A 22,394-nucleotide genomic window follows, 5' to 3' on the forward strand; every position below is an offset into this window, starting at 1 on the left:
AGAAATGGCAGACGGTTCATCTGGCTCTCTAAATTCAATCGCTTTCACAAGTTCTGTATCTCAGATTAATCAGAATCCCAAATTTTTCAGAAAAGCAACACTCCAAAATCTCAAGAACCCTGTATTACTCTAAGTGTGCTATGACAAGGCAGTTCTAACCTAGGCAAATATTCTGGAACTTTACAGGTAAGGGTCATCTATTACTCATAGGGCATATCATATAAAATTTACTAATATCCAACTTAGAAAAAAGGAACTTTAAGAATAAAATGCCTAGTAGAGAGGTGCGTTACTGGAGGTTAGGTCACTCATCCGAACTTGGTTTGTGTTGGTTGAGCTGACAACAAAGTATGAATCAAATTCATTGCATTGTGTCAGCATGGCCTAGAACATTTTGTCCTGATAAATTTAACTCAGAAGTCTATGCATGGTTTCCAGATGCGGAACAATTATATTCTCCTCTTGCAAGGAATTCTGTTAATAATCATCCTAACATTTTCCATTTTTTGCACATCTGGCATAAATAAGCTATTTGAGCAGTAAGAATGAACATTCAGAGAGCAAATAAATAATGGCCCAGTATATATTTAGAAAAATGATAGTAACAGAATTTGTAAGATGGGTCTAAGAGGAATTTGAAGTTCTCAGAGATTTCATTATGTTTTAAAACATTCATTGGAAAAAAGATAAAGGAAGGAAAGAAGATTTGGCTTTTTACTACTCCACATGGAACAGAGTGAGTTTGAGGAAATGAAAATGAAGATTTGTAGTACAGGGAAAGGGTAGAGATTTCTAATCTAGAAAGCAGTATTTTGGATAAGAATCAAACCACTTATTCATAACAGAAGTTAATTTTTATACTAATGGGAAAAAATTCATTCTTGCCATCATTATGCAAATCAGTTCAAGTGTTCTCAGAGGAATGGCAAAACTTACTTACAAAAACATTAATTTTTTACAGTAGTTTATGTAAACATGGTACTCATTTAATCCTACATTATTATCACGGGAATTATTTTTTAAATTATTTTCTTACATCCGTAACTACTATCCTAAACTTTAACCTACCTGCACCTTTAAGGCAAGGACAGATCGTAAGGCTATTCTAAATGCTTTTAAAGCAATGGGAATCATTAAGAAGGAACACAAAGAGGGTTATGAGACAAAGATCTAGAAAAAGATGGCAAGCTCTTTCAAGAAACTGATGCATACATGGCAACATGAATTTAAAACCTCAACCAAACTATTATAAAGACAAAATGGCCGGAGTGACAAATTTGGAGGTCATTCTTTCAAATCTAATTCTGGAGTTAGCAAACTTTTCTGTCAGGTGACAAACAGTACATTTTCAGGCTTTGCTGGCCATGTGGTCTGAGTCACAAGCACTCCACCTTGCCATCACAGTAGAAATAACACCTGAAGAACAGATGTGGCCCCATTCCACCATCACTTTCTTTAGACAAACAGATGGCCTCAGGATTGGGCCCTGGGGGCCGCAGTCTGCTGAACCCTTATCTAATTCATAAATTCTAGGGATACACTTTGCTAAGGGGCATCCTCTCAAACCCAGGAGTTTACCTGACTTAATAGGTTGGTGTCCCTTTTCTAAATCTCAGCAACTAAAATACTTCAATACTGTGCACCCTTCCCAATGGCAAAGGTAAAGAGCCCCCGTTTTCAAAGACAAGTTCAATAAAGGCCTCTCTATTATGCCTTAAACCAGTAAGAGGAAAGCATCTGAGGAAGAGAAAACAAACAAACACCTGTCTGTTGGATCTGAAGAGAGAAAAACTTCCAGGATTCCAACCCCTTCCTGATTAAATGCCTTCCACTAGGATTAAGAAGACTGCAGTCTTTGTTCAGTTGAATTTCCTTTCCATTACCTGTTGTTTTTATTTCTTTAAATTAGATCTTCTAGTCAAACAAAATATAATTTTTACTAGTTAAAAGAAACGAAATTTTTGTCAAGTAACAGCTAAAATTTTTTAAAGTTATTTCTTGACCAGAGACTACTCAGCTAAGGATGAAGTTCACTATTCCAATACTCTTCCTTCAGACCACTTCCAACCAAGGCCAGATTTCAACTATGAAGGTGGGAGGAGAATGGTTTATTTCTATTGTCACAACATCTTTGGAAACTCTGTTTCACTGATAATAGAGGGAACTGGAAACATTTAAAAATACCAAAAACAAAATAACAAGAAAACTTTCCTCAACTGCTGCCTCCCTTCTTTTCCAATCCTTATCCTTTAGGAACAAACTTATTTTTACTTATTCAAGATTAGATTTAACTGTCTGGCATAATGATGGCTTGGGGGTAGTTGGCAAATTACATAAAATAAAACTCAACTCGGTTCAGAGGTAAATATGGTTCTGAGTAAAGAGAGAACAAGTCATTAGAAAGAGCCCTTCTGCCTAAGTACAGTGTTCCTATTCATGCCAATGCTATATTTATATACTGGTATCGGAGTTCAGAGAGAATAAAAGGTACCTCTTAGAATGAAAACAGATTAATATACTGCCGTCTCTCTTCTTTTGCTGAGAATATTGGGTAGCTCCTTTGCTATTAAGTGCCACTCAATGAATGAAAACAGTCCCAGTGTTTGCTATTTCATGGCATTAAAGTACTTAATGATGATTTAGCTCTCATTGCTAATGCAGTTCCCTTCACAAGGTGACATGTGCAAGTTAAGATTTGGTAATGAGTTTTCAGCATTAGCTAAAGTCCATTTAGTACATCCTTAAGAGAGGTATCCTCTGTGCATACACCAATACAGCTATTCATTAATGTAGACAGAACACTACGAACTCCTATGACCCTACAGTGATGTTAGCTAAGAACTAGGACAATGTCACAGTGAACCTGGATAAGAATCTTGGATAGTTATTTAGAATAATAAAAGCCTTTGTGGCTAAAATGGAAATTGCTTTCAGAAACTTGAATTTGTTTAAAAGCTAGCCTGGCTTGTATGTTCATGGATTTCATGGCTCTGGGCTAGGCCAATTAAGAGGCGAGAACCAGCAAACGTGCTGCTGCGGTCCCAGAAGACCGGGTAGCACTCTATTCACAGTATCAATACAGCGAAAACCTAGGACAAGTGAATGACAAGGGAGAGGGACCCACCAAACACTCACAGCATTTCCACATCTGCTCAACAGTCCCTACTTGTTTAAGAGGTTTGTTGCTAATCCTGGCCAGAGGACTGACAAATGCTGCAGAGTTTCTCTTGACAAAGATTACTGCACTTCACCTTTACAATTTGGTAATAGTTTAAAAAAGCTCTATTTCCTCACAGAAAATCTAAGAAACTAACAAAGCATAAAGAACTTTCCAGCATACTACTTCTCACAAGTAGGGTGGACTTAACATTTTTTTGGTAGGCGTAAAAGCTCCATCGACAGCAGCATATTCTGTACTTCTCACCTTCCTGCCTATTCAGTAATGAATCTGTCCACAGACAGCCTGGATGACCTGCAAAAAGGTTTCCCTAAAGATTTGAGTCTAATTTCAAATCCACTTCTAGGCCACAGAGCATAGCTGGTCCCTAAGATGGCCCTATTGTGCTGTTGCCCAACTGAAGAGGAGAGTGCTCCAGTCTATGTCTCTGAAAGACAAGACTGCTTCGGCAGATCGTGTAAGGGTAGGCTCTTATCAAATGGTAGCATCATTACATTCCTATTGAAAGACGCATTTCTACATTTTTCCAGAAGAGAAAATAACCACTCTCCAGTGACATGGTGCAGCTTTATGTGTAGGTACAATTCGCAGATTGCTTACGAGTTACTCTTTGCACTCTAACTTCCTATCATCAAAGAAATGCCATTCTTTCCTACCCACCTTTCCACATACCACAAAGCATTCTCAAGAAGGGAGCATGCTACTAACATTCTCACAAATGGCTCACCCATGCAGGCACGACCAGCCCCGCCCCCGCCCCACATCTCTTTTACAATCATCTACGCCTCTGCACCAAAATAACTGCTTAAACCACTGCGTATTTAAAAACTCTTAAAACATTAATGATCAATTAGGAGAAGCTATGGATTTTTCTCTTTTCTATTTGTACTGTAAGCATCTCCTTGCCCGCACCCCTTACTAATCCTCCTTCATTCTCTGAATTCGAGACAGGGCATCTAAAACTCTACATGTTTGGTAAATTTTTTCTGACTCTCAGTGCTGGATTAAGAATCTCAGAAATTCCCAGAATTACCAAAAAGGTCCCCTGAAGTTTTAAAAATCTTAGGAATGATTAAGTAACCAAACCTGATCAAAACTGATCCCTTGATCAATTTATTGCAACATGATTGTGCATGATGTTTTCTGGTGAATGCCCTGTAGTGTATTATTAAAAAGCAAAGCTCTTGGAGTCACCAGCAATTTGCTGATGGTGGGTTTATGAATTACTAGGTTTGCAGACGCGAGACATGGATTTAGTGAGGTTCTTCTATTGGCTTGAAAATATAAACTATCACATATGTAGAAGGAAATGGAATTGTGGTTGCAATAAGAACCGTAGTGTTGAATTTCTTCAACCACAATATTGCAGAAAAAATGTGTTTAAAACTTCATATAAAAGTTATCAAATATGGAGACCTGTAGATTTAAAAATACAGTCCAGGCTCATTTCACTGGAAAGTGACATTTTTGATGTATAATATTGCTGTTACGTGAAAGGAGGAGCCAGAGAGACTGGATGAAACTTTGGTACTCAGCCTAACACATTAATTCATCTGGACTAGAGCCATTTCCTAACACCCAAAGATAATTAAGCACTGTGGTGTAAAAACACCGACCAGGAAGTTGCAGTACTCTGCGCCATTTGAAATTTGCACAAAAATCCCACTTCCTTCCCTGCTCCCCTCTTCCTCAATAGGACACTCAAGCCCCCAAATGTAGCAGAACCTACTGCGAACACTCTGCTGCTCATTTCACTTCCAGTTGCCTAAAGTGCTTCAGGTGATGCTGCCCACGAGAACACCGCTCCAAGACGGCGGCTTACATGAAACAATCAGGCAAAGTATCATCAGATGCCTAATCAGAGCAAAGATAAGGTCTGACCTTTCAAAACAGTAAGAACCACCAGGATACTTTTTTTTCCCTCAAATGTGAAACTGCATGTTCTGGCAGGGAAGGAAGAGGAGAAATACCTCCTCCCTGTCACCATCACAACTACTTCCTTCTCTCTGGTGGCTGGCTGGTTCAGATGACCAAGGCTCCTGCTGTTTTTTTAGATCCGGGCAATTACAGCCACCAGGATGATATGGACCAAAGTACAGTGTTCAAACATGACTGGTAGATAAATGACCATTTATCATTGTTTTGTTAAAAAATTTTTTTCTTATAAAGTTAACAAACCAAGGCTGTTGATCCCTGAATTAGAAAGTTGATTTGCTTGATTATTTTCCAAAGTATGAGGTGGGAAGGAGGAGGGGAAGAGCCTCTAGTGCTTCTGTGTATGTTGCTGATCCTCTAGTTTGGCAACATCTTGGGAGCATCTTCCGATCTAGTGATGTGGCATTTTGTAAATCTAAGTACCAGCCCACGGCCCTGATGCTGGCTGCTGACGGCCCAAAGGGGAAGAGGGTCTGCCCCCTCCCCCTCGATGTTTCAATCTGGCCCAGTGGTGGACACAGAGCCCTGGGCAGTTTCCCCAGGAGCAACTGTCTCTTCTTGGGAAGGTGACTCTTCCTCAGCTTGTCCTCGAGATGTGACAGTTGTTTCCGGGGAGATGCTGTGAGGCCCCTCCAGGGGTATGCAGCCAGGGTGATTTTTGCGAAAGTGCTGATTCAAGATGGCCTGGAAGGGGAAACTTTTGCCACATACATGACAGTGGAAGGGTTTGTTGCCTGTGTGCTTGCGGATGTGATACTCCAGCTGATCTTTCCGGGTGTACTTCTTGCCACACATGCGGCAGACGAACGGCGTGATCCCCATGTGCAGGCGCATGTGGCGGTCCAGGCTCCCCTTCTGGTTGAAAGATTTGGCGCAGTAGATGCAGGTGAGACGGGGGTTGTACCGGAACCACCGCTCAGATACTTCTTGCTCTCGGAGATACTCCACATAGCCACTTACTCCCATCACTGCAGACTCTTCGACCTGTGCCAGGTGAGGAAAGCAGGAAAGAACACCTACGCTTAAGTATACATATTAAAAGAGATCAAATCTCTTTTTACCTCTCATACTAGCCATATGCTTATTTTTAGGAGAGATCCGAACAGGAAATTAATTACTACAAAAAAGTAAAGATGTTAACATAGGAATTAAAAGAACAATCTGAGGACACTCTATTCCATTTCTTTAGAAGAGCAAGACAGTAGAGTTACTTGGGCTGACAAACAGCATGCTCATAAAGCCCCCACTGAATGTTCTATTTTACATGATAGGAGAACCTGAGGCCATTCATACCATCCTCTTGAACTCTAAACAATCACGTAGGTACTTAGGCAGTGCTGGGCCAATAGAACCTTCTGTGATGATGGGAATGTTCTGTAACCTGTTTCATCTCATATAGTAGCTCCTACCCATATGTGGCTCTTCAGCATTTGTAATATGGCTAGTGCAACTGAGGAACTGAATTTTTAATTTTAATTGCTTTCAATTAATTAAAATTTAAACTTAAATAGCCACATGTGACATGGCCAACGATAACAATACCTGATGGTATAGAATACATTATGTATGGCAAACACGTCATAAATTCTATTTATGGCATTATCACTAATACCAAAATGTAATCCTGCAGTTACTACCTTTATAATAGATAATACAATTTGTTAGTAACAGTATTCCTTTACCCAAAAATATTTTGGTGCCATATCAATATATATGATCTTCATTCTAAAGACTACTCAAATTGTAACTGACCTCAGAGCAAATTGGCAGAAGAGGTGGGAAAGGAAACCAGACTGAGCTATGGATTTACTAACTTGGTTATTCCTTCCTGTACCCTTTTCACAAATTGATACTCAATAAATATTTACTGACTATTGTCCACCAAATACAATAACAGATAACCACAGAGAAAGAAGCGTGAGACTTGGTTTCTGATTTTGCCCTCCGAACAAGGGATAAAATTTCTGAACAAAAACCAGACAAAGAGAAACAGGATCAATACACATTCCTAATGATATTGCTCATTCACTTTTCAAACTGCTTATACTAAAGGTTACCCTTGAAATACAGTGCACAGACATATTATCATCTGGCTTTATACACCTATTTGTAGTGGTTTTGAATTGATTTAAACAGATTATTAAAATAGAATAATCTGCGATGCCTGGACGGCTCAGTTGGTTAAGTGTCTGCCTTCGGCTCAGGTCATGATCCCAGCCAGGGTCCTGGGATCGAGCCCTACATCGGACTCCCTGCTCCAAGGGAAGCCTGCTTCTCCCTCTCCCACTCCCCCTGCTTGTGTCCCCTCTCTCGCTCTCTCTCTGTCAAATAAATAAATAAAATCTTAAAAAAAAAAAGACAAAGATTATTTTTCTTAATACAATCAAACTACCTTTAAAAGGTTAGTACTACCACACCTAAAAAACCCAGTAATTCATCAATATCAGTTAAAGACCTTAATTTTGTTTTACCTAATATGAACATTAACAATGTAAATAAAGTTTTTAACATATGAAATAAACAAGGGTTCCTCCTATCTGAAAGCTGGGAGTGGGAACAATATATTTCTTTTAATGAATAATTTAAAAATCCTGAAATATTTTTATAACAATTTTTTGAAAGCTTATTATTATTTTTAGTAATCTCTACACCCAACATGGGGCTTGAACCCATGACTCCAAGATCAAGAGTAGCATGCTCTTCTAACTGAGCCAGCCAGGTACCCCTAAACATTTTGGATTTATAAATGCTTTTCATTCAAAATTCTTTATTAAAATCTCCCCATTCAGAAATTACTGATATTTTCAGTCTGTGGACTTCTGAAATATAAATAACATACATATAACATAATGTTTTGAATAAAAAGCTTTTTAAAAAAAAATTTTATTTATTTATTTGAGAGAGACAGATAGTGAGAGAGAGCACAAGCAGGGAGGAGAGGGAGAAGCAGGCTTCCCAGCTCAGCAGGGAGCCCGATGCAGGACTCGATCCCAGGACCCTGAGATCAGGACCCGAGCTGAAGGCAGACACTTAACCAACTGAGCCACCCAGGCGCCCGAATAAAAAGCTTTTATGTGGGACACCTGGGTGGCTCAGTCCGCTGGGCGTCTGCCTTCGGCTCCGGTCATGATCCCAGGATCCTAGGATCGAGTCCCGCATCAGGCTCCCTGCTCGATGGGTAGCCTGCTTCTCCCTCTGCCTGCCATTCCCCCTGCTTGTGCTCTCTCTCTCTCTGACAGATAAATAGATAAAATATTTGAAAAAATAAAAAAAAAGCTTATATGTGTACAAAGATGTATGAGGCAATTACAGATGTTTGGTAGAGGCTAAAGTACAACTGCAAAAAGGAGAAAATGCAAAAGCTGACTCTGGATTAACTGGAGAAAGACTCATCTAATTTGTAATTAGTTTTGTGCCCTCTTCTTGAATTTCTTTTTTTTAAGATTTTATTTATTTATTTGACAGAGAGAGCACATGTAGGCAGAGCAGCAGGCAGAGGGAGAAGGAGAAGCAGGCTCTCCGCTGAGCAGGGAACCCAATGCGGGGATCGATCCCAGGACCCTGGGATCATGACCCGAGCCAAAGGCAGCTGCTTAAGAGCGACTGAGCCACCCACGCTCCCCTCTTCTCTTGAATTTCTAAAAATGAGTTTTGTCTCCTTTCACATGTGTAAACTGACAGTGCTCTCCAGCATTTCCAACAGAACAGAAGCAGTTCTCAGCAGGCTTGGGAAGCAGTATGTGAAGTCAAGCGTTGAATAGTTAAGACTGAGGTTTTAGATGATTTCTGATTTGTTTTATATAACATTTGTTTCTGCTCCATTTCCTTGGATAATCAACACTGAACTCCCATAAAGAACGAGGGATTAGCCCACTAAAAGTTCCTGGACAAAGCACAGAATAACTTCTCTGAGGCTTAGTTTTCTCATCCACAAAATTAAAAGGTTAGTACATGCTCTGCCAGCTCAATGAATTCTCTCAAGAGGATTCTCAGGAGAATCAAACACAATAAAGGTACCTTGAAACATTCCGAATGCACGTTATTACCCTGTATAGCAATTAAGGGTGCTGAAATGTGGGCTCAGATCTGCATCTTACTTAATGTGTGACCATCAGCAAGTTATTTAACTACCCTCTGTGTCAGTTCCTTCCTCTGTAAGATGAATACGATAATAGCATCTACCTGATAGGTTGCAATGAGCACTGAATGAGTTAATATACTAAAGTGCTTAATGTAGCTAAGTAAATGTTAACTATTATTAAACACAATCAACTCACAATATTATTCATAATCTTGAGGGTACTGATTCTCTTAAAAAAAACCCCCCTAACTTTAAGGAAAGTAATGTCATACCAGTATTATCCACAAGCAGAAAGTAAATGCATTTTAGTTATCCATACTATCTTTTTAAATTATCTTTTAAAATATATTTATTTAATTTTTAAGTCTCTTAAGTTATCCTTTTAAGCGAATTATTCCATATAATGAATAAATTTCATATAAATGGTTTCCATATTTTCTACAATACCAGTCTAGATTCTTGACGTGGCCTTCAAATATGTTCACCATTGGGGCGCCTGCATGGCTCAGTTGGTAGAACACCTGACTCTTGGTCTCGGGGTTGTGGGTTTGAGCCCCATGTTGGATGTAGAGATTACTTAAAAAAATAAAATCTTAAAAAAAAACCCAGAAAAAATATGTTCACTATCCTAATCTTCTAATTACTAATCAGACTCAACTGAAGTAACTTTAAAAACTAATCAATTTGTGGGGTGCCTGGGTGGCTCAGTCGGTTAAGCATCTGCCTTTGGCTTGGGTAATGACCCCGGGGTCCTGGGATCGAGTCCCGTGTCCAGCTCCCTGCTCAGTGGGTAGCCTGCTTTTCCCTCTCCCTCTGCCCCTCTCACTGCTTGTTTTCTCTGTCAAATAAATAAAAATAAAATTAAAAATAAAAAAACTCATCAATTTGGCTCATTAATTTTATTTGAAGATCTCTAAAACTGGAAATTCACAGACAACCAAATAATCCCCCATTTGGTAGGTGCCTCTTTACTGAGCACCTACTAAGTAACCTTAGTTACTCAAAATTAGTGGTAAAACAACTTCTATTTATTGGGTACCTGAAAAGGCAGTCAGATATGAAGATTAGAAAATGAGGACTCTGTCCTCAGGGAAATTTCAAAGTAGAGGAGACTTAAAATTCATGCAAATAAAAAAATAATAATTTATATGAGTCAGTAGAGTTAGGAAAAATTATATTGTACCATCTGTAAATGCTATGGTGGTTTAAGGAGAGATCAAAGAGGACTGGACTAGTTAGGGCACATGGAATGAGGAATGGGGTCTTAGGTGAACCCAGACACCTGGGAAGAAGAGGGCATCCCAGACTCAAGGTACAGAGACAGGAATAAGTTTGATGTGGTTCTGACACACAGAGAAAGTCTGTTTGTTTGGGATAATAAATGCTGATGAGTGGTGGGAAAAGCTAGGTTAGAAAGATTATAATTACTTGGAAAATTAGGCCAAGTATTTTCACCTTCATGTGGCAGAAAAAAGAAAAAGCCACAGAATTGTTTTGAATAAAGAAGTGACCTTAGCAGTTTAATCACCCCTATAATCAGGAAGCTCTTCAAGTCTATCAAAATTTGTTCTTACTGTAATGTAAGTTCATGTCTTGTTTTGGTCCTCTGCAGCAGGGAAAAAGGAACTGTGGTGGAGACGCACCATAATAAGCTTTCACACATACTAAGGTCTGTAATAATTCAGCTCTTAATATCATCTTCAGATAATACTACTTACCTGCTATTGCTTTATAGCCTGTACCTTCTGCTTTGGTCAGGTAAACACCCTTGCAGAATTCCCATTTTTATCCCTATCCCATCTACAGACGTAAGTTACCTCTTTGTAACCACTTCTTGCAAAAATGCGTTTCATCTCTCCTGAAGAACACTTTGCTAGGGGTACAGTGATTCTCAGAACTGCCTGTTAGCTACTCCCACTCCCACAGCACTGCTCCTCAAATTGCTACAGTCTTTCCTATACGTGTTTTATGTATCTGTTAGTCTGTCTTACCCACCCAGGCAGTTGTCAGGTCTGTCCCACTGCAGTATGTATTTGCCTAATAGTCACCTTCACAGGGTCATTGCATCCTATCTGAGAGGCGAAGAGAAAATCTGGGCCCTAATTATATGAGTAAAGTTACTTTTCCTCCAAGCTCCTAACATTTTCTCTAACACCTTATTAAAACCAAAATCTATCTTCTTTTTTTTTTTTTTAAAGATTTTATTTATTTACTTGAAGAGAGAGACACAGTGAGGGAGGGAACACAAACGGGGGAGTGGCAGAGGGAGAAGCAGTCTTCCCGCAGAGCGGGGAGCCCGATGCGGGGCTCGATCCCAGGACCCTGGGATCACGACCTGAGCCGAAGGCAGACGCTTAACGACTGAGCCACCCAGGTGCCCCCAAAATCTATCTTCTACTAGTTACCTTCCTTTTCCCGTACCCTGGCCTGATAACATACAAGTAAATACAGTTTCTAACAATGTCTCACCGCTGTTACTATACTATGGACAGAATAAACATCCAATGGTTTACATAAAAACTAAGATACTATCATACAATGCAGAATCTAAAAACATTAGCTATCCAATCTTAATCCACCAGTGTTTCCTTTTAAAGGGCAAAAATATTTACAATTCATTGTGTTCTACTTGGTGAGTGTATAATCTTTTTAAAAATCAATCTTCCATGATACAGACTTAATGAGAACAAACAAAACTATCAACTACTTACACTACTTGCTAAGGACAGTTGCAAAAAAGATGGAAAACATTCCTATCCTTTCTAGAACATTTGGTCTAACAAAAGATTCCAGAAGAAAAAAAAATGAAAAGGGCACCTGGGTGACTCAGTTGGTTAAGTGACTGCCTTCGGCTCAGGTCATGATCCTGGAGTCCCAGGATTGAGTCCCACATCAGGCTCCCTGCTCAGCAGGGAATCTGCTTCTCTCTCTGACCCTCCCCACTCTCATGTGCTGTCTCTCTCTCATTCTCTCTCTCCCTCAAATAAATAAAATCTTTAAAAAAAAAAAAAAAAAGAAAAAAAATGAAGATACCAGCATACAAAAAAAGCAAACACACAAAAATGCATATGCAATTTATTTACAAATATATGACACTATGACACTATATAAATCAGTAATTACGTAGTGTTATACCCACCCAAGTACAAAATCAGACTCTCTCCATCCCAGGTCCTAAATTACCTGCATGTAGTTTTCAGGGGTTATTTATGTTATTCTCAGGAATACAGACTGGTTCCTATAATCAGGGAAGAGTTCCACAATCTCATCTTTTTCTACTTCCCAAACTCTGCTGACAACAAAACTGTATTTCCTGCATGCTCACAAGCCAGAATAAAGAAAAAAAAGTAACCAAATAGAGTACTTATTTAACAGGGCCACTGTTACCTTTCCTACATCTTTTCTTTCTTATTCATTATATTCTGTTCACACACAGCGGCACTTTCTTCAACCACTGCAGCAATCCTAAATCCACTACATACCTGGGAGCTGGGCTGCTTAGGCTCATCCATTCTCCCAGGAGACTCACTTCTGGCTCTGTGTCTCTCCGTCAAGGGAACAACACTGCCGGAGGGGCTAAATCTGTTGGAAGAGGAGCAAAAAGGGGACTGATAGAAAAGTAGCGTCAAGGAACTTAAAAAATAGTGATGTCTACCCTTTTTATCCCATGGCTGAGGAAGGGGGAACAAACGGAAAAACAGATTACTAAGAAATACTTTCATGGAGTCAATATAGGATCTGATCTGAAATAAGAAAGGTCTGCCTTAATAAATCTAACAAACACAAAATGACATAGCAGACAGACCACATGGCCTGGTGAAACTAAGGCTAAATAGAAGCTTCTACCCTTAAGTTCTGGGAGACCATAGAGGCATAAATTAAAACTGGGTCTATGATTTTGTTTCTTCTATGTAACTATTAGGTTTGGGGTTGTTCCTCCCTCCAGTCCCCATGGTAACTTGTTACATATTTCAGACTGCTGATACCGATCATGGAGATTACAAATCTTTGCATCCAAAGCCATTACTTCTGATACAGTTCTAACACTGGACAACAGTGCTAACACAAGGGGCAGTAAGTATTGTGCACAAGGAGATTTTAACTGTGAAGGACACAAGAAAAGACCACCTATAGTAAATACAGGATATACTCTCTGTGAAATATATGTACTTTCAAGACCAGGTGTGAACCAAAGTAATAGCTTCTTTAGTTTTCATTGTTCATGCAGTCAATTTTAATTTATTTTCAAGAGTGGAAAAAGACAAATGTTACCAATCTACATTGGTAATATTTCTTTCTTTCACCTGAGACTTTGTTTCAATTTACTTAGATTAGAATTATTGCTACTTCCACCAAAAAAAAAAAAAAAAGTTCTGCAATATATCAGACAAAGAAAAGTGAGGGGTAGGACATTAGCAGCACTGGTGGAAAAAAGAGACTCTCAGGCTTGTGGTGCCAGCAGTCATCGATGAGAGAAAACAGGGAAGATGTTATCAAATGGCAAATGAGTTAAAAAACATCCAAAAAGCTTTTCTTTGGAATTACTGTGATGACACTAAAAAGAACAATCCTGCTGGTACCATCCTTCCTCTAATTTGGTAGGTGGGGGCAAGGAAAAGTAAACAGTGCTACAAAGGAAAGTAAAAGTCCCCGAGGCCACCTACCTGTGTGATAACATACCAAGGAAGGGCAAAGATGCCAGGCTCCCAGCTAATGATCAGCTCCCTGCCTGGAAATCCGAGAACGCCCTGGCAATTACTGATCCTAGTGTGGCTGCAGCCGCTATTCTGATTCATGGAAGTGTCTAACTTTACCATAGTTCTCACAACACTGTGAATACTTCACGACTAGGAGCTTCCTGCTTTAAAAAAATAAGAATGCACGTCTTTTGGCACACTTCCAGTTTCCCCAACACCAACTTATCTTGGCTAAGAACAGCAAGTAAGGAAGATGCCCTCTGTACCACACAGAGGGCCTGCTTCAGGGATGTCTGCTCAACAGCCATCAGATGACCAAGGAAAACAAACCTTACCTGTCAATTTCACTGCTTGTTGGCCGGGCCACCTTGGTTCCCGAAGATCCTAAAGGGTAATTTTCCTGTCCCACAGAACCATGGCCTGTGGTGTCGATCACCATAGCTGTGACTTCCTCGGCACTACTCCCATCTTCTCCGGAAGGCTGATTCTCAGGCCCGAGCCACTCCTCCAGATTCTCAGTTTTGATGTGCACTGCTCCAAGGACCCTGACTTCGTCATCACTGCGGGCCCCTCGGTCTGCTACTCCCGTCTCCACGTACCACTGTCCTGCTCGGTTGATTCGAAGGATGGGCTCCCGGCTCTCTACATCAGAACTCGGTTCAATTATCTGAGGGCTGGTGGACTCCTCCGGAGGACTGAGCTCCCTGATATCCAACACAGCGCTAACCTGACCTCGCCGGTTTCCCTTTGCGGTATTGGGCCGCGGGCTAAGGGAACGGTTTAGAGTTGGTGTAACCCTGTGAGATTCTGGAGGTCTTTCTGGATGCTTTGTCCTCGTCTGACTTAATTCGGCTTCAACCTCTGCCACATTGATTTTGAAATGAATGCCCTCCAGGATCTGTGTACATTTGTCGATGATATGCTGCATCTGCAGGAAACTGGCGGCCGTCAGGTAGCTGATGATATCTGCCAGCTGCAGGCATATCCGCCCCGTGTAACAGAAGGAGAGGAGCTGTTCAAAAACACTAGGGTTCTTGATGACCGAAATGGAGACAGTACTCATCTCGTTTAAGGACATGTGATCCCGGAAATAGGGTGAGCTGGCAGCCAGTACCACTTTGTGCGCCCGAAAAGCCTGTCCTTGCACATTGACCACAATATCACAGAGACGGCCCTGCATGCGCAGCTGGTTTAGATGGCTCAGGACAGAGTTGCTGAAGTCCGGGATCTCCAGTTGTATGTTCCCACCTTTCTCCATGGTCGTGCCTGAGGCTGTAGGCAGGCATTCAACCCTGTGGAAAGAGGAAACCATGTTCAGCAATAGTTAGAATGTCACTCCTCTCATGATTTCTGATTCAACTCTACTGACGAATAGTTTTGGGTAAAATTTCAAAATCTCCAAGTAAAAAGATAACTTTCCTCACATTTAAATATGGAAAAGAAGTACCAACAGGTTTTTCAGTTCACATTTCCCAGAAGATACCCTTAAAACCGAAATGTGATTGCTAGACTTCTGTACACTCGAGCTATGTCCATATGCCCCTTACTAATAAGCTATGCAACATCAAAACAGAAGTTCAACAGAATAGAAGGGGCAAAGCAGTTGTGACAGTTCTTTTTTTTTTTTTGTTCTTTAGTCATAAAGTATTTGCACACTGAATATAAAAATCCTCTGACAACTTTTCTTTGGAAGAGAAAGTAATAAGCTCTTTGAATAAATGTAATTACACACCAACGGGTCGATTAGGCATCCATCCCTCCTGTTAATACTTTACTACATTATGCGTGAGTTAGGTTTATTATTTAAAAGGTGACTAATAGCCCATATGAATGCAAGCCATTATTTCTAAGCTTAAGAGTCAGAGCTCCCACCAAAAGGCTTTGGGTTTAGGACTCTGAAATAAACTCTCGGTTAGGAAAACGTGCCACAGCTGTGTCAGAACTCAGTGAAGATGCAGAAAACTTGAAATTCACTCTCAGAATTAGGACAGAGTAGGTAAACCTACTTCTATCTAAATTCAAAGTCGGGAATTTCAGGGTGGTGATGATACTGATACTGAAATTTCATTCCCCAAAACTGGTTAAAAAAAATAGAGCATTTACCAAGTATGGTCAAAATTTTGACATTAAAAGATTAAAAAAAAAAATAGCTGAAACACTATGCCGGTAATTGCACCCAATAGCCTTCAATGGTTGAGAATAATTTGTATAAATCTCAACAGGAAGACACTGACTTGAGCCCAATGTTTCCATTTATCTGGAACTTTATAAGACATTACACAGTTATCTAAGACCTAAAATTTCAGGAACTTATCCTGACAAACTCACAGTATTGCCCCGCATTTACGACACATTTATCAGTAAATAGGGAAGTGTATACACCGCTTTCAAGAACCAACTTTAGCCAATCTGACCTTTTTCCAAAGCGTTTTGGTCTGTTTTGAAACTTTTAATCCAATAAGAGCCTCTGTCGATGCCATCATGAATTCAGATGTGTTTATTTTGGAGCCTACACCAGCGCCTTTTTTGTTTGCTCTTTCCGGCAATTCCCCAGTGAGGAGGAAGCCCCTGGAGTAAGGTCTTTACCGTCGGCACTGGAAGGGTGAGAGCTGTAAGAGGGAGAATCGGGAACGCCATGGGGTTGGCCACCTCGGTATTTGAGGGGCTTTAGTCTGCGTTAGGAAGCGTGGGTAGCGGGGAACTGGCAGAAGGGCGAAATGTCACCGAGAAGCGGGGGAGGAGAGGGGTGCAAGGCGTGAGGCTGGGGAGCTAGCCATCAGGTGAGGGCAGAGACCGGGAAGGGGGCGGCGCCCCGGGACCCTGTCCAGGCGGTAAGCGTAGGCGGGCGGGGAGTTGCCCAGAGGTGGGTGTGTGTATCTGGGTGTGTCCGGGCTGCGGTGGGGGAGGGGGCCGCCCACCCGGGGTCCTGAGGGAGGGGCCCGGCGAGGGGGCGGGTCCGGCAGCTCAGCCCGGCCCGGGGCCAAGGGGGTGGAAGGTCTCCGGTGCCTTGAGGGTGGGGTGAAGGGGAGTGGCTGAGCGCCCCAGGAGCAGGCTGCGACGGAGCCCGGACAAGGCGGCCCCGGTGCAGGGCAGCTGGACCGGAGTGCGGGGCCCGAGCCCAGTCAAGGAGCAGCACCTACCTCCGGGGGTGGAAATGGGCCGGAATGGGCCGGAACACCGTCCCGGAAGTGAAACCCCCCACCCCCTCCCCCGGAGCGGGCGACGTGCCGGAAGGAAATCACTCACCCTTACACCGCCCCCCTCCCCCTCCCCCAGCGCTTTCCGTCCCTCGCGCCCCCTCCCCTCTCTTCCTTCTCAGTCGGTCGGAGGGCGGGAGCCCTGAAGTCACGCGGGCGGTCGTGTCTCCGCCCACAACGGCGAGGTGGGGCGGGGCCAAAGGGAAGGAGGTGTGGCTAGAGGAGGAGGAAGAGATGAGGGGAGGAGAGGGGGAGGAGCTAAAGCCTGCGCTGGCGGGGAGGATGCGTCATGACGTCATAAAACCCCCATCCTTATATACTAGCGCTGGCCGCCATCTCGGTCTTTTGAGGCTAGGAGTCGCCGATCTGTATGTAAGTGTTCTTTTTTTTTTTTTGCTTAGTGGCTTCTTGGCTCGAGGCCGCCAACTCTTGGCAATTAAAGTCACCTTATACATGTATTTCTAGGCTGGTCGCGAGCCTTTGCAGGGTTCACAAGATGAAGATGGTAGATGATTACGCGTAGGGTGCGGGTGCGGCCTAAACTACTTGGGTTGTGGGGGCTGAACTGCGAAAAAGCCCTGGGCTCGCGTTCCCTGCCTGTGATGAAGCTTGCGTTGGTAGGGACATCTGAGACTGTTGATGAATGCCAACGGCTCTGATGGCGGCGCGTGCCGATGACCCGAGTGGGCCTCCTGTGGCCTCTTGCTCAGGGAGGCCGGCGGTTGGGGTGCTTAGTCCACGTGGTTCTCTCAGTGGCTGCATCCAGCAGCGCACCGTTATTTACGTCAGTGGTGCCCAACCTTTGTGCACTGAGCTTTCTCTAACCTGTGAAGTGCACCCTTTATAGTCATGAAGTCACGGGTGGTGTAGACCACCTGGTATAGAGGATAGGAAAACGACATGCTTAGGCTTATTTAGAGCAAAACGGTATCCTAAAAATCGTCATCTTTTCTCTTAGGAATCATGCTGGGCACGAATGCAGTGTGGCTTTTGATGGCTTCTGATGGACAGGTAAGAAACGGGTAAATGCAGTGGTAGGAGTCAGATCTGCTTGGAGGTGGTCTTTGTGTTAAGCCTGTGATGGTTTAAGAGTAGTGGACAGAAGGGATTTCTGAAAAATCCTACTCTGAGGCTTAAGTAGTTAAGAGTGTTGATAATTTACTTGGCTACTCGGTGTGTTTCACTGGATATTCCTTGTCTGTTTTCTAGTTCTGTGTCAAAGGGGTGGAAGTGGCTGCCGAGGTGAGTTACTGAAATTCTCTCACAAAGGGGAGGTTAGGTTGAAAGTGCTACAATGATGACATTTTATTTGCTACTCTTGACTGTGAGAATGACGAGAATTATTACCACCGTTACACTAACTGAGGCACATAAAATGGTGATGTAAAAAATTTAGAGATTGCTACCAAGTTTACACGAAGCTGTTTCTTCCTAGGTCCTAAAGTTTCACACCCTCGCCATGGGCAAAGAGGTGAGAAACCTTGTATTATGTAGTCCATATTACTCGGTATTTTTTTTTTTTTTTAACACAAATGTGAACTTCTGTACTCCAGTATCTTCTGTTAAATGCTTGGGGAACCTGAAAAACAGATACTGTGATGGTTGCATAGTTCAGCAGATTGGATCATGAAGAGACACACCATTTGTCTGATGTATCTGCATTGATAGTAAAACTGGTTTGGTACTAATCGCATAAGGAAAATGTCACTAACTTAATTTCGCTCCTTTTTTGTAGGCACTAAACAGAAGTAGCTGGAAGTTGAAGGGGTGAGTAGTTAATTGAACTAAAACATTGGTAACTGGGCAGACATGACAAAGAATGCCACTAATGGCTTTTCAGAGTTGCCTTATGCACAGAAACCACTCCTCCCATGAAATGCTTGAGTGCATTGCTGAAGGCATTAAATAAATCAATGGCCAGATCCTTGTCCTGTTACCATTAGTTAGGACCCTGTCATTTGTAAAAAACCAGCCTGTATGATGATAAGCAAATACTGACTGAACATGAAGGTCTTAATTAGCTCTACCTGATTTCAGGCATTTTTTAAATTTGTGGGGGAGAAAATTCATCTTTGGTGTCTTGCTAACTATCTTTATTTCTTAGGTGGACTTGAGTCTTAGACATGTCTGGACCGACCATTTTTGGGGTAAGTATTAAACATTTTAGTAGGTCCAAAACTTACTGTGAATGCGTAAGTAGAACGCTTAACTACCAAGTTACTAGTTTTCTATGGCTGGTTAGTGAACGCATGTTGAGCATGCTCTGAACGGGGTTTTTGAAATGATGTTGATCAAATGTCTGACCTGAAATGAGCATGTAGACAAATTTAACACTGAAGAACCCTGTGACAGTGATAATTGTCAATCCAATTAATTCAATGATAATTAACATTTTAATGAAATGTCTTGTTTCTTTTCTAGCTTATAGGCCACTATCATGGAGGCTTGCTTGGGGTAAGACAAAAACAGTTCATTTTCTGAAGTCAAGTCTATGTTTCTGAAATACATATGTATTAAGTGCTTTCTGGTGTTGCGGGGAGGATTTGGCTGTTGTGAAGTGTCTAAAGCGGTATCTTTTTGTTAGGTACTGAGTTTGAAGACGTTTTCATATAAAGGTATGTATTCTATTAATCTTACTTGGTTACTAAGCAAGATGCTGTTAGTGATGATTTTTGAAATTAAAAACAGATGGGAATCTCTCTGAAAAAGAGTGAAGATTTTTAAAAAACTGAAACAGTATCAGGAAAACTTCAGAAACCTACTTGTTATTACTTACTACTAAATTTGACTAAATTTCTGCAGGTGTGAAGAGTTGGGGGCACCTTACAAAGCCTGGAACAAGGAGTTATAAGCTAAGGTATAGAAATCTCAAGTTTGATTTCTATATGAAGTGGTTTAAAGCCGGTACGATGATGAAACCATAGTTCAGCAGACTAGCAGTGATGAGCAAAATTGTCTTTCGCTCCTATCTGATGTATCTGGCTGCAGCAATCCTATCCATAACCCTTGAAAAGGAAAATTAGCCATTCTACCACAGAAAATGTTCAGGGTTTGAATACTATAGTGGTTCATACACAAGCAGTTTTAAGGACTCATAACTTGAGAAATACAGGCTGATACATTTTTGCCAGGAAATTATGGCATGTAAATCTGAATAGATTATGCCAGAATGAGTTATTTAGTTGTATTTACTTATTAATAAACTCCATTTCCAGAGCAGTTTCAGTATTCCCAGCAAAATTGAACATAGACTTTGTATATAGCCTGTCTTCACACACCTCACTATCCACATTCAACAATGGAGGGAGACTTGCTACAGTCACGAATCTATAATAGACCATTATCACCGAAGTCCAGAGTTGACATTAGGATTCACTCATGGTGTTACATGATGTATGGGCTTGGATAATAGTGTATGACACCTACACAACTGTCATAATGTGTGGAATAGGTTTGCTGCCCTAAACGTTACTTCTCAGAAAGTTAAAAATGGGGAAAATGAAGGACAAATTTTAAATTAAGGGCTTTATTTCTCCCATATTCAAACAGGCAGACTTGTCAACCTGAAGATTTAGAGGTAAGTTGGTCTCTGATCTAGATGATAAGTTAGAATGTAACCAGTGATGTAGTGATTCTGCCAAATGAAATAGAATGATATCACTCTTAAAACCGTTCCATTTGATTCTGAGGTTACTTTATTAGCAACCATCATGTAAGTTTTTTTTTTTTTTTACCATGATTAACTTGCAGTTGTTGCTTTTAGGGTGTTTATGAGAGCAGCAATCCAGTTATGAGAGCAGCTTACCAGTTGAAAGGTGAGGCTTAAAGACATCAGTACTGTTGTCTTATTCCAGAATACATGATGATCTCACTCCAACTTGAACTCTCTCACTGATCACTTGATGATCATAAAAGATCTGATATTCTATGTACTCAATACCATTAGAATTGAAACACAGAAATGTGACTAAAAACAGCTTCTTTGTCCTTGCAGGCACCTGAATGGATGCTTATGGGATAGAAGATCAAATTTCCAATTTCAATAAATTTTTATAAACCATCTGATCAAGAGTGCTTCTTTCAATTTAATGAGATGAAGGAAGGGAAGTAGGACATCTTTGTGGTTTGAGACCCTGTGACATTAGTTTCATTAGTTGACCTTTTCATGTGTATTTTATAGGATGTCTTGGGCTTGAAAATAATTTGCAGAGGAATATACTATAGCCCTTTTGTTTAAAATACTGTATTTGTATTGATTTAGATTAGTGATATGATCTGGGATTAGCTGTATATTTTGCAGAAATTTTCTAGGGCTGAATGAAATCCCTGTCAGAAAAATATTTGCTGTTAAGCATGGTCTCTTAGAAGTGTTGATAGATGATAAAAGGAAGTGACTCAGTATCTTCCCCCCACCCCAATACAAATTGAAAGCAAGCCTAAAAATCTAATAGATTTTAAGACTGAAGTCAGTACTGTGGTTATACCAATCCTTTAGAAAATAGGTATATTTAGTAGTAGTGCTAATTTTGTAAGTGACCATTGGGATTTTGGTCATTACTGAATAATCGTAAACTAGTGGGTTGCCAGTCAATTACTCCCTAAATTCCTAAAGAGACTGCTTTGGCTTCTGGCAACTTAAAAGCCTTAGATATTCCAAATCTGCACATTTAGTACTTGAAGTGTGGGGGTGACATGACACATTCGGGTTGCAATTTATCTTCGGACTTAACCTACTTGAGAGTTTTAAGACCAAAGATACTGCAAATCTGGATACAATGTGACTTGAAATACAATGTGACTTGAAATAAACACGGGGGTCTGATTGTGAGCTTTTGATGGCTTTCAGAGTATGAGAAAACTTAACCCCAGCCACACTGACATCCACACTTGTACAGGAAAGTAAAGTACGAATTTATTGCAGATGGGATTAGCTCAGTCTCTTGAGAAATTGTGACTAGGTGCCCAAAGGTCAATAATGAAATTAGGCAGCAATCATGGTGGTCTATGGCTTGGAAGATGGCCATTAAGGTGAGTTCATGGCTGGTTGAAAACTTGAAGTGAAGACTAATGGTAATAAATTAGAAGGGACATCGCTAGTATATTAGAAACACCAATCGTGTCTTATTTTAAAAAAACCTGAATGAGGGAAGCAGTTTTTGAATGTCTACTATATGCTAAATGTTTTTAGTTCTTATGACAGCAAGTGAGGAATTTCCTCCATTTTACAGATGCACAACCTCAGGATAAAGTTGCCAGAGGCCACACAGATAGCAGTGTCAGACTGTACTACAGTGTATCATTGTAAT

The 22,394-nt window shown here is 41.0% G+C and overlaps 1 protein-coding gene, 1 long non-coding RNA gene and 9 other non-coding genes across 12 annotated transcripts; 10 read left to right on the forward strand and 1 right to left on the reverse strand.

The window, feature by feature from the left end:
- Nucleotides 1-5,323: 5,323 nt before the first annotated feature.
- ZBTB37 (zinc finger and BTB domain containing 37) lies at nt 5,324-15,149 on the reverse strand. Its single transcript, XM_021682818.1, has 3 exons — nt 14,227-15,149; nt 12,677-12,776; nt 5,324-6,097 (listed from the first exon to the last, which is right to left on the reverse strand). Exons 1-3 carry the CDS (start codon nt 15,147-15,149, stop codon nt 5,609-5,611), a joined length of 1,512 nt encoding a protein of 503 aa, XP_021538493.1. The 3' UTR covers nt 5,324-5,608.
- A 2,286-nt stretch (nt 15,150-17,435) lies between these two features.
- On the forward strand, nt 17,436-21,148 carry LOC110574000. Of its 2 annotated transcripts, XR_002479942.1 has the most exons (12): nt 17,436-17,460; nt 18,047-18,099; nt 18,298-18,330; nt 18,524-18,559; nt 18,824-18,855; nt 19,193-19,235; nt 19,510-19,542; nt 19,673-19,703; nt 19,891-19,945; nt 20,638-20,665; nt 20,852-20,903; nt 21,083-21,148. It is a non-coding gene; the product is annotated as an uncharacterized LOC110574000 (long non-coding RNA). The 2 variants fall into 2 exon arrangements; XR_002479941.2 differs by having other exon boundaries at nt 20,852-21,148.
- Nucleotides 17,677-17,756, forward strand: LOC123325212. The gene has a single exon (XR_006540312.1). It is a non-coding gene; the product is annotated as a small nucleolar RNA SNORD74 (small nucleolar RNA).
- On the forward strand, nt 18,161-18,222 carry LOC123325240. Its single transcript, XR_006540339.1, has one exon. It is a non-coding gene; the product is annotated as a small nucleolar RNA SNORD75 (small nucleolar RNA).
- On the forward strand, nt 18,679-18,746 carry LOC123325236. The gene has a single exon (XR_006540335.1). It is a non-coding gene; the product is annotated as a small nucleolar RNA SNORD77 (small nucleolar RNA).
- On the forward strand, nt 19,061-19,121 carry LOC123325213. Its single transcript, XR_006540313.1, has one exon. It is a non-coding gene; the product is annotated as a small nucleolar RNA SNORD44 (small nucleolar RNA).
- On the forward strand, nt 19,365-19,429 carry LOC123325237. Its single transcript, XR_006540336.1, has one exon. It is a non-coding gene; the product is annotated as a small nucleolar RNA SNORD78 (small nucleolar RNA).
- On the forward strand, nt 19,743-19,827 carry LOC123325208. The gene has a single exon (XR_006540308.1). It is a non-coding gene; the product is annotated as a small nucleolar RNA SNORD79 (small nucleolar RNA).
- Nucleotides 19,990-20,069, forward strand: LOC123325214. The gene has a single exon (XR_006540314.1). It is a non-coding gene; the product is annotated as a small nucleolar RNA snR60/Z15/Z230/Z193/J17 (small nucleolar RNA).
- On the forward strand, nt 20,704-20,780 carry LOC123325211. The gene has a single exon (XR_006540311.1). It is a non-coding gene; the product is annotated as a small nucleolar RNA SNORD47 (small nucleolar RNA).
- Nucleotides 20,940-21,016, forward strand: LOC123325207. The gene has a single exon (XR_006540307.1). It is a non-coding gene; the product is annotated as a small nucleolar RNA SNORD81 (small nucleolar RNA).
- Nucleotides 21,149-22,394: the final 1,246 nt, after the last annotated feature.

This window comes from Neomonachus schauinslandi, chromosome 6 (genome assembly GCF_002201575.2).
Source record: "Neomonachus schauinslandi chromosome 6, ASM220157v2, whole genome shotgun sequence".
NCBI lineage: Eukaryota > Metazoa > Chordata > Mammalia > Carnivora > Phocidae > Neomonachus > Neomonachus schauinslandi.